The sequence below is a fragment of the Lycorma delicatula genome, chromosome 11 (assembly GCF_047948215.1).
Source record: "Lycorma delicatula isolate Av1 chromosome 11, ASM4794821v1, whole genome shotgun sequence".
Taxonomy (NCBI): domain Eukaryota; kingdom Metazoa; phylum Arthropoda; class Insecta; order Hemiptera; family Fulgoridae; genus Lycorma; species Lycorma delicatula.
The window spans coordinates 41851403-41864051 of NC_134465.1; the positions used below are offsets into that span (position 1 = coordinate 41851403).

Sequence of the window (12649 nt, forward strand, 5' to 3'; positions counted from 1 at the left end):
GATTTCCCAACCCCCACCATATATCTGCTCGCCGACTTATCTTCCCGATGGGGGTGGATACCAAAACTTTCTGGTGAGTTGCTCAGCTTAACAGGGAAACCATGTGTAGGCCATTTATTGGAGTTGAAGTGAAAGATAACGTTCTTGTATGAATTCTTATATTGCGCTTATCATTTCCGTTTGCTAGAGCCGAAGCTCTTCTCAGGTAAGCTCCTGGGGCCCGGGAACATAAATATTGTCAACATCGAGGTGAAACAACGCTTCTAGAATAAGTTGGCGAGAATCATTAAGAGGCGGCGTGGTTTGCACGGAACGAAAAAATGCATAACTATCTGGAATCGCTTTATATACGCAAGGAAATCAAGATATTCGGTTCAAATACAAACAACGGCTAGGTAAAATCATTCGAACTATCTACCGCTGATAACAGTGAGGATGTCCGGCAACTCAAACGCCTTCATGTGCTGGAGGCGTTCTTATTCTGTTTAGCCTCCGGTAACTACCTTTCAGATAATACTTCAGAGGATGATATCTATATATCATCCTCATTCAGTGTAGTCTTGAACAGTCTCAGTTTGACCATTTCTGAGATGTGTGGTTAATTGAAACCCAACCACCAAAGAACACCGGTATCCACGATCTAGTATTCAAATCCGTGTAAAAATAACTGGCTTTACTAGGACTTGAAAGCTGGAACTCTCGACTTCCAAATCAGCAGATTTGGGAAGACGCGTTCACCACTACACCAACCCCGTGGGTTTCATGTGCTGGACCTGTGGGAGTCTAAGTGACTCAATAATTAGTTAGTCCCTCACACTCCGCCGTGGGATTTCGTCCCAGCCATTGGGCTGTGACGAAATCCGTTAAGCAATGAGCGTCTTCATAAGCTAATTATGTTACAGTTTTGTTTTTCTATTCCTTTGTTCTTTTGCTCGTCCGGATCACTAAGGATTACGTTTCATAATGGTTTGGAACTATTGTTTTCCCAATATATTTTTTCATTTCTCTGGAAATATTCAATATTTCACTCTTCTCTGGAAACTTAGCTTCTTTGATTAATTTTCTAGACTGGTTTTTATTTAAACAGGTTTCTTTGGAAAATTTTAAAGTTTTAAGATCGTTCTCTACTTCTTTAAACAGGCTATTTTTAATAACTCTACTGTTATGAAAGTTAAATATTTAATTTGTTAATCTTTATTTGCTCGTTCTGTGTAAATGCCACTAAAATTGTGATCTTCTTCTCTGGATGGTGACTTTTATTTTTTTGTATTTTTATAAATTTCTGTTTCACTTTTTAGTTTATAAATTCCATCCTGGGTCCGTATAAGTTTCTTAAAATTCTTTTTTCTATTTTAATGAGTCTATATTCGAAAAACTTTGCAAACACTCAGCGCCATATAACGCCTTCTAAAGAATAACTGTTTTGAAATTTCGGGGTTTAGCGTTTTGCGAAAGCGATTTTTTATTATATAAATTTCGTGTTAAGTTGAACGCTAACGCCGTTTTTTGCGTTCGCTCTTTTAGCGCTTTCTTTTCTAGAGCGTTTGGCATTATTATTTTTACGAAAATTTTTGTTGTTTGTAATTTATTTTTTTAATCGTTGAAGAATATTAATTTTCTCGAAAGAAATTTGTTAAAGGCTATTTTATTAGAGCATTCGCTTAATTTCTTGACTTTAATTGGAGCCTCGTCCAGGTGTTTTGCAAATATCACGATTACATCTGGTTAATAAGGTTGTGTTTATAAATTTATTATTGTATATTATTTGATTTTTAATTGAGTTTTTACGAAATTTTGCACTTTTTATGCAATGAATCTGTTTAAGTACATTTATAAAAATTAACTGTTGCCTGATGTACGTCAGTTTTATCGAGAAGAATCATTGGAAACCACACGGCAAGCGCTTATTGTAATTCTACGTGATGTTTTCATCTTGGAACCGATTGCAAATAAATGGCGTGATAGAAAAAAATTCATTCGCTTCAGAGTAATGAATTATTTTATACTTATTTATTTCATGCGTTTATATTTTAAATAATTAATATGGACTTTGATCCCATCTGTTTTTTACTTCCTTGTACGAAGTAAAGAAAATATTGTGATCGAGTAAAATTTTGGTTTTCAGATTTTAACGGAAATATCCATTTCGACTACCCCTGAGTCCATTTTAACTACTTTCGGCGTGACGTCTCTACGTACGTCGAATGTATCTCGCATAACTCAAAAACGATTAGCCGTAGGATATTGAAATTTTTGATTTAGGAGTGTTGTAACATCTAGTTGTGCATCTTCCCCTTTTGATTACAATAGACTGGACCAAAAGGGTCCAGAAAAGTCCAAAATTCAAAAGTTTTGGATTTTGAACTTTTTCTTAACTGCAGTAATAAGCTCTCATTGAGAACTTTTCAATGATATATCGTAAGTGGTACTTATTTTCATCGGTTCTAGATTTATAGCCAAATAAAATTTTAATTAATAAAATATTCGAATCTATAACAGGAAGGCACATCGGTTCGAATCAGAAATCTCCTTTTTTTAACTTTATTATTAATTTAAATGTATTGATTTATTAATTATTAACTTCTCATTGTAAAAAAAGTTTTACGTTCAATAATAAAAAAAAATCTGATGTGGACACCACATGACTTCCTTGTACGCCTATTAAATTACATTACATTTTTTTTTTTTTTAATGAAATAATGTACATAATATTTCATTTCATTAATAACTTCCAATATTTTTTCATGTTTTTTTTTTTTTTAATTTTTTTTATTATAAAACATTATAAAAATAATAATGATATTTTTGGTCCAGTCGATTGACAGATTTATCGGATTTTGGGCTATTTGGACAGTTTTGGTCCATTCGATTGCAATGAAAAGGAAAGGTTTACGACTAAATGTTATAACAGTTTTAAATCCAAAATTTAAACATCGTATGGCAAATCCTTTTTGAGTTATGCGAGTTACATACGCCCATACGTATTTATGTACGTACAGACGTCACGCCGAAACTAGTAAAAATGGATTCAGTGAGGATCAAAATGGAAACCGAAATCCGTTGAAATCTGAAAACCGAAATTTTTCGCGATCACAATACTTTTACTTAGAAAAGTATTAAAAATAGGAAGTAAAAAAAAGAAATATGAAAAAATATGAGAAATTATTAATAAAATAAAATTTTATGTACTTTTCATTTTAAAAAATGCGTCTATATTAACTTAATAGGCGTACAAGGAAGTCATGTGGTTTCCATCAGATTTTTTCACTTAATCGTGATGTATTTTGTGATGGTGTTCTAATCAAAGTTTTACCACAGCTTTACCTTGATCTATCCACAAAGACTTTGGGACAGTTCCTTTGTTTTATCCATAGAGTACACAAAATGGCAATTTAACGAAAAAAAATGCAAACCTAAAACCTAAAAATTGTGTTTTGTGCGACCGATTTTTTAATTTTTCATTATATTTTCTCAAAAACTATTACATATACGGTACAAGGATCTGTTTTATTAAATTCTTATGTTCAAAAATTATATGAAACAAATTAATTTAAGTTCCAATATTTTCAGTGCGACTTCATCTTACACTTTGGGCAAAAATTAGGGAGAAATTTATATTACACTGTATACTGACAGCGAAGAGTTTTCGGACCCGTGTATATATAAACGTATTTCTTTATTTTCACTTGTAGAACTCATCCTGAAATTTTTTTGCCTGTTCGTCACGAGACATTCGGTGTAAATATATTTATATCTTGTCGATTAAAAAAAAAAAAAAAATATTAACAATGACTATGAAAAAAGAAAAATATTTAAAAAAAATTAATAGTTAAAACTATAAGAGAAATATGAGATGAAATTATTGTAACGATAAACCTTTTATTGGTTGAGCTATATACCGTCCCGGCCAGATGTATAGCGATTTTCATAAGGTACAAATTTCATTTCCATATTCCCGGGTACAAACTACTCTGTAAGTTTCTATGATGAATTACTTTATCGAGCAAAATGGATGGAAAATAAAGAAACTAGCGGAAATTCATGTAAATTATAGGTTAGTCGTAATATGACACTTTGTAAGGTTCTGATGTTAATGTACGATAGAGTAATGAGAAACTGTGAAACATTTTAACGGTAATAAGATGAAAAACAATTTAAAAGCGATTGAAAAGAGTCCCATACTCTTTATTGGTATTTGGGATGCTTCGAAATTCTATGGAAATTAAAAAAAATTATGACGAAAGATTTACTTTTTTGATGAAATAAATTTTTGAAACGATTATAAAAAGAAGCAGATATTTATCCGGTAGTGAAATTTTTCGATACTCGGTTTAAAAGTTTGTCTCCGTGGCGGAGTGGTAGCGTTTCGACCTTTTATCCGGAGGTCCCGGGTTCAAATCCCGGGCAGACATGCCGTCTGAGACAATAATTTCCCATTATTTTCAAAATAAAGGAAACCTAAAATTGACAAAAAATTTTTTCTAAATATATAAACTTGATAATTTTTTTATACTTCATAAAGGAACAAACTTTGTTATTAATTTTTTTTTTTTTTTAATTATTTTTGAACCGTACAAGAGATGAATATTATAAAATTTAAGAAAAAAAAACAACGCGTTAAAAATTATTTATATATTATCATTTGATCTTGAAAATATCTTCGATTTAATCAAATTTAAGGAATTTAAAAATTTATTTGAAAATTTAAATGTTTAAATTATAATTTTTTAAATTTGTTGTTAATTATAAGAATTTTACGTAAACAAAAAAACAAAAGAAATGTTATTCTTTTGATTTCTCTTTAATTTTTTATACTCGTTTATTCATTATTATTTAGAAAATTAAATACTTTGTTTTAATAAAAAAATTTGTTTTCTAAAAATTGTAGTTAGATAATTGCTTAAATAATGAAATGATGTTACCTATAATAAATCTTACAGATTATGCACGTCATTAATAAAAGATGACCTTGATAATTATTGTAATATATTAAAAATCTTTATTTAATTATAAGATAAAGTTATAATTTCTTTATTTAAATGTATAAATATGTGTATGTGTATGTGTGTGTGTGTGTGTGTGTGCACGCGGGTGTTTAGATATAATACACACAATTGTAATGAAAAAGATATGACGCTAGAATGTTTATATAATCTTATATAAAGTTTTAGAAGTTAACGATAAAGTAAATAAGTCAATCTCACTATAGTATTATAAAATACAGTTTAGTTAACTATAAAATTAAATCTGAAGGGGGTGAAAATTTTATAACATACGTAGGTAGGCCTGTTGTAAGTTGTTAGTATATTAAGTATTATATTCTTCGCTCGAGCAGTAGAAGGTAAAGACGGGGAAAGATAGAAAGAGGTAAGAACCAGTAACGAGTCGAGAACTACCCTCGGATAGGAGGGAGGTCGGTTTAGATGGATGTTGTGTCGGTATATTAATAAAATAATGATTTAAATTTCACAGCAGGTAGATACAGAACGAGGATAAGGAACAATGATGAGACAGAAAGTAAGTCGTACGGGATCTAACGACGAAGGAAGAAAGGCGGTTTCGCTTAGGTTATATAGGGAAGAGCAAAAGGGATAGAAAAATGAATGTACGAAGGGGAAGTTGTTGTCTTTTCATTCCAGTACCGTACCGTTGTCAACCGCGCTCCGGGCGCACAGAGCTTAAAAATCTTTATCGCCATATCCTGGCGCGAGATAGTCGAACGGGTGGGTCGTACAGAACGAGCGGTAACGGTCCGAGCGGGGTACGTCTGTGTGTACAGCGCTCGGCGGATGACGAGACCGACCGACGGGTAGGGAGTCGTCATCGCGGTCGTTGTCGTCGTCGTCGTCGTCGTTGATGGGAGGGTAGTTTTATCTGGTAGGGAGAACCGTCGAGGGTGAAGCGCAACGTCGTGTCGTATTTACACTATGAGAGAGGAGGAATCGACGACCAATCGGAAAGCGGGCCGAGAGAACACGAAAGGCGACGTGAAAATGTACGAGGATTGGTGTAGCGGAGGGGTTATTCGACAGACCACGCCTCTCCCCACTTCATCTTATCGACCCCCACCGATACCCCCTGCCGTACACTCGCTCGACTACGATTAAACGGCGGTACTCTTTTCTATAAAGCCGTTATTGAATTAAAGGTTATCATTTGATTTCCGCGCTAGCAACCGACCGGTCGGTAGTCGGGTCGAAGTACTCCCTAAATATTTCTGTCTAATATCGTCTTCAACCCCTCGGAACTTCACCCTCCCCTCGACCCCTCGGTCCGTCTACGATTCGTATACGCGTACCCGTAGCGTCGCGAAACGATTATAATCTACTGGATAATTTGATATCAACGGCTTTCATCCGATTACTGCCGCTTCTGCGCCGGTCTAAATGCGATCTTGTTTTTATATCGTTCGCTCGCTGTTAAGGGAATTTACTTAATCGCTAATAAACGGCAGATCGCTTATCAAGTTAACCGTACGAACAGGAAGAAGAAGAAGAAGAAGAAGACGGAGAAAAGAAAATAAAGTGGAAGAAGAAGGAGAGGAGAATATTATTTCGTCGGAATACATAACGATATTCGAATAATACTAGTATTTTAGTTAATAAACTGTGCTAATGATTTGTTGATTACCGATACGAGTTTAATTATTTTATCTTATGGTAAAATAAAAATTTATTAATACCGCCACACAATTTTATATTATTAATCTATAAATTAAATATTATTTTTCATTCATTTATTTAAACATTTTTAACAGCAAAAGTTATTAAATTTTTAATTTTATAAATAAATAAAAAATATATTATTTTTAATTATTTTATACAAAAAAAAATGTTAAAAAAGTTTAGGTGACCTTTATAAAATAAAAATCATTATTTATTAAAGAAAACTTAAAAAATAACATTTTTAATTTACTTTTTTTTTTCTAATTAGTAATTCAGCGTTTTATTGTTATAAAAAATTTTCTTTAAATTGTTTTATTTATATAATATATGCGTGTATTGTATATTACTTGAAAATTAAAAGCTGTGATAAAAAAATTATTATTTTAGATATAAAATAATTAAAAATTATATAATAAATCTACATAAAAGATTTTTTTTAATATAAATATGAAATAAATTTATTTTAAACTTTTGTCAAAAGTTGTGCTTCATATTTCATAAAATTTACTAAAAAAATGAAAAATTTATAATTTTTCATTCAGAAAAAATGTATTTATTGTAAATTTATTTTATATTTTTACTTATGGATAAATATATCTATTTATTTAATGTCTAATTTAAAAAAGTGCGGTTTATTTCAATTTTAATGATAAAATAAACAATTTATTATTAAAAAATAAATTATTATTAATCGAGTACGCCGTAATAATTAAAAAAATAAAATAAAAATGGACTATACGTATTTAAATCAAGCAGCCGCGGCTAGTTTCGATGCATCAAGTTGTTCATTAGGTGCTGCCGGCATGGATCCGGCGGGTTTAGGACCGTGTTCTTATGGTGATTTGACTTCTTGTAGCCAAATGTCGTACAGATATACAGCGGCCGCAGCTTCGATGGCCAGATCGTATAATCCGGGTGGTAACCCGATGGGACATCATTTAGCAGGTGCCGGCGCCCAATGCGCTGTAATGAGTAGACCTCACCATCAAGATCATAGACCTCCTATGTTCCCTTCGGCTATGAATCTACAAGGTAAATCTAATTTTTATTTATTTATTTATTTATCCGACCGTAAATAATGTTAGTTATCGGAAAATTTATTTTCTTGTTTTAATAAAATAAAAAACATTTTTTCCTTTCCTGTGGAAATAAAAATTAACCTTGAAAAATTTCATTATCGTGTTATATATAAAACGCTTAAATATTCTTTCGTAAGTCTATATCAAATGTTTTGACGAACAGATTACAACAAACCTTAAGAAAATAAACGTATTTCAATTATGATTAAAATAAACATATAAATCGGTTTTTACGACGAATTACTGAAGTATTAGTATAAGTGTTATCTATCAAAATACGATAATGGTTCGTAAAACTTCGGAAAATGTAATTTTTTAGCTCGATCGAAAGGACAAAGAATCAAATAAATAAATATACATAATATATATTAAATAGACTATACACTTTTTGACTGATTTCATATGTAAAATAACCCCAAACTAGAATATTTTGTTTTTCATCAATAATTATAGAATCAAGATATGGATGTTAGCGTTACATTCATAAAGATCTTGATAAGTTTCTAAGGACTTTAATTTTTGTTGCGAATATAAATAAAAATATTTAAAAAAAGATGTCAATGTTAATAATAAAATCAATTACAAAAATTATAAAACACGACTCCCAAAAAAAAACTGAACTAAAACAAAAGGTGTGAAAATGAAGTACAAAATATCGTTAAGCAGTATTTAATTAAATAAAATAACGAGGGACCGTTCGACTTTCAGATAATTTTAATTTGTTTAAATATATTTTTTCATGTTGTACAAATAGCAGGAATTAAGATTGTCTAATGATTAAGTTCTCACCAGGTATTATTACATCGATAAGAAAATTTTGTCCTTCAACGTTAATAATTAAATGCAATCGGGGAGGGGGCTCTTTATTATAGAATAATTACTATTAAGAGCTATTTAATATAGGTAAATTACTATTCAAAGCCCCCCGACTGCATTTAAATATTTTCGTTGAAATTTAAGAAATGTATTTATAAAAATAACCATCTAAACATTTAAATTGTAACATAAATAAACAAATGTCGCGTATGTGTCGGCGCGTATATTCATAAAATTGTAGATTCAATAGAAAAAACATAAAAATTAATATTAAGTTGAAAAATTCTTTATTACATTACGTGTTATTTCAATTTTTAAAGGAAATAAAACTGATTTAAAATGAAAAAAATTTATTTTTTTATAATGGAAAATTATAATAATTTTTTTTATTTCCGCTTGGACTTTTCATAAAAAATTGTTTTTTTAATTTCTATTTTTATTTTATCAAGGTACATCTTTTTATTAACTTCACTTCGTGCTGACTTTTTGATTTTAATTTTATACTTATTTTATAGCTGAATACTGATGATAGTTGTTTAATAATCAAGATGCGTATATTTGGTTAGAAATTATTTATTTGTATTCTATAATTTTAATATAAACTATTCTTTTAATGAATTAATTTTGTTTTAATACTTTTATTTCTGATTATAGATTAATATAAAATTATTAAAAACATATATAACAATTTTATACAGAGTAACACGGAGTACGAACATAGATCAAAATAACGTATAAAACATATGATTCTGTTTGTATTTTATATTTAGAATAAATCTAACGAAAAATAACATAATTAAAAAAAAATATCTATAAATAGTAATAATAATAAAAAATGTACATATAATAAGAACATTTATTAAGCAAAAGGAAATATTATTACTGTTTTTATTTACGTTTTAGCACGTCTATTGTTTAGATATCAATGTTGGGATATAAAAGATGGCAAAATAGTTAATAGCTACATTTTCCGATCCTATAAATCTTACAAAATTATAATTAAATTTCATTATAATAATATATATTAATTAAAATTTTGATAAAAAATAATTAATTAAAAAGAAAATAATAAAAAATTTAACATCTTTAATTAATAACATTTTTCGTATTAAAGAGTGGTCATAGCTACGGTCATTAGCCGAGAGAAAAATTGATAATGTATAATAATATGACATGCCTGATCGGGATTCGAACTCCGGACTTCCACACGAAATGCTACGTATTCAGCCGCGGAGGTCGGAAAAATATTTCCTAATTTAATTAAATCAAATTAATTATTAATTTGGAAAAATAAATAAATAAAACGTTTAATTATCGAACAAAAAAAATTTTTTTTTCTTTAAATTTTAGCCACTTTTGTATCACGTCTCAACCTTCTACACTTTCTTCTTCGTTGTTGTTATCTTTTTTCTTAGTAACTCTTCATTCTCTCTCCGTATTTATTCTTTTTTTGTTTTATTTATTTTTTTTTGTTTTCGATTTTCTTTTTTTTCGGTCATTTTCAAATTTTCCTGGTTTTAGGTTCTTGGAGATATCATAATTTTGGTTTTAAAGATTAGTTTATTTTCAATATTTTTTTATTTTTATTTTTTTTTTTTAGTTTCTTTATTTCAGTTTTCCTACTAAAGAAGAAATCAAAGATTTGTTTAATTAACTTATTTTTACTTATTATGACAAGATGACAAAAAAACATCAATCTTTATTATTTTCCCGTCTGGATAGCGCTATAGTTCTACAAGGTAAAATATTGAAATCGGTTCAGTTTGGGCATAAACGGTTTACACCAGATCTTTACGTTTTGATATCTAACGAACCCAAAAAACTAAAAAACCGGATGGAAATTTTCCGGATGTTAATGTTCGTATGTGTGTGCGCGCGCGTATGTGTATGTGTTCGGTGTCGGCCTAAAAATTACCGTATATTTCCAGCACGACTAGACCGATTTTAACCAAACTCGGTCAGTTGCTTCTACAAATGGGGCATTGATGCCATTAAAATTTCAACTTAAAGGTCAAGGGGGTGAGGAGGCTATAGAGCAAGGTCGCCCTCAGTATCTCGAGATTTCACTTAATTAAGATAATATTTTCTTACGCAAATTTAAAAAAAAAAATTAAAAAAAATTTGGAAAAAATATTTGAAAAATCGTACTCCCACCCCAAAAAATACTGTTGTATCATCTGGTTTGTTGTGACGTCACAGGTGAGTGGTAGAATTAAATAAATGAATAATATATAAAATGTAAAATGTAACTCGGTCCGGTCGGATTTTGAACTCGATCGCACGGTCCACTAGGTATCTGGTGCGTTAAGTCTTGCGACTACACCGGTCTGCCGACCGTACAGTCGAAATTTGTTCTATGTAAGCTGTGAAATTACATGAGTTAAGTATTGCCGACCATAGCCACTAGTACAGCAACACCCGCACGAAATAAATACGGTATGCGCCCGCGCGCACTTTGTTTAGAATCGAACTAAATGAACGAAAAAATATTACATTTAAATAATATGATAAATATTTCAAATTAAGTTGTGTGGGTAAGCCGTGCATCAGAAACAACCCACAGTTGTACGAATTTCCCGGAACGTGTCCTACAACCGTGTTAGCTTTTTTTTTTTCCATTGTTTCCGTTATTTTTTCTATATTATTAAGGGCGAATTGTCCAATTGGGGACCGCACAACAAATTTTTTTCATGTTTCTCCATTAATTTTAAACAAAATTCTTTTTGAATTTTAAACAAAATTGAAAAAAAATTTTCTTTAAAATTAATCCGTATATAAATAAAAAATTGATTTACTATAACAACCGAAAATTTATCCCTATCATACTGGTTTTACCATTTAGAATTTTTTTCATAAACTACGTTATCGTTACTAAAAAAGAAATCAGTCCTTTTAAAATATATTTTATCTCTTGTTTATATTAAAAATATTTAAGAAAAACACAATTTAAAAAAAGCTTTTGAATAATGTATTCGAACAATTTTGTTATTTGCTAGTAATAGAATAATAATTTAGGTAATAACTCGTTGATTAATAAATATTTTATTTAACATTAAAGAAACGCATTTATTATTTATATATCAAGACGTTTTCTTTAATAATTTCTCTACGCTTAATAAAAAATATTACAGAAACAATACTTTATTAATTTCCGCGATGGAAAAATCTTGTCTTTGAAGAGAAATTACGAAGAAAAAAAAAATACATTTTTAAAATTTAAATTACTGTATTATAAATGTTTTAGTAATATTGATTTTTAATTTAAAATTTTGAAAAAATCGTTTATAAATAAATATTTTTTTAAGAAAAAACATTTATTTATCTCAAAAGACAACAAAAAAAATAAGTTAAATAAATGTTTATTAATCTATGTCTTTCAGTCATTATTAAATAACATTCAAATGTACTAGTTTTTAAAAATTTGTTTTCACTTTTTTAACAATTATATCAATCGTTATTCAGTTAACTATTGTTTCTAATTTTCTTTTTGATGTAGACAGAATATGCAATCATATTTATTTAACTATTAATCTGGTTTTATATATAGTGTATCGTATTAATTATTAAAAATTTTACTTTCCTAAGTTTTACAATTTTAGAGTATAAAATATAAAAAGTAAGTTATTATAATAACATACTCCTTTAATCTTATAAACTTTAAGTGAAAAATCTAAATTATCTCTAAAAATATCGGATTTAATTCATTAAAATTTCGTATAATTTATATGACTGAAACCAAACCAAAACCTCCCCGAAATCCCTTAAATAAGAGAAATTGAAAGTATTTTTTTTTTCTTTTGTCTTCAGTGATTTGACTGGTTTGATGCAGCTCTCCAAGATTCCCTACCTAGTGCTAGTCGTTTCATTTCAGTATACCCTTTACATCCTACATCCCTAACAATTTGTTTTACATATTCCAAACGTGGCCTGCCTACACAATTTTTTCCTTCTATCTGTCCTTCCAATATTAAAGCGACTATTCCAGGATGCCTTAGTATGTGGCCTATAAGTCTGTCTCTTCTTTTAACTATATTTTTCCAAATGCTTCTTTCTTCATCTATATGCCGTAATACCTCTTCATTTGTCACT

General features: G+C 29.4%; 1 protein-coding gene across 1 annotated transcript in view; it reads left to right on the forward strand.

Annotated features, from left to right (window-relative positions):
• The first annotated feature begins 7393 nt into the window (after nucleotides 1–7393).
• Nucleotides 7394–12649, forward strand: part of LOC142332437 (uncharacterized) — a 207401-nt gene continuing 202145 nt past the window's right edge. Inside the window, exon 1 of the mRNA XM_075378882.1 lies at nucleotides 7394–7697. Within this exon, the coding sequence (XP_075234997.1) occupies nucleotides 7394–7697 (304 nt within the window). The remainder of the gene's footprint in view (nucleotides 7698–12649) is intronic.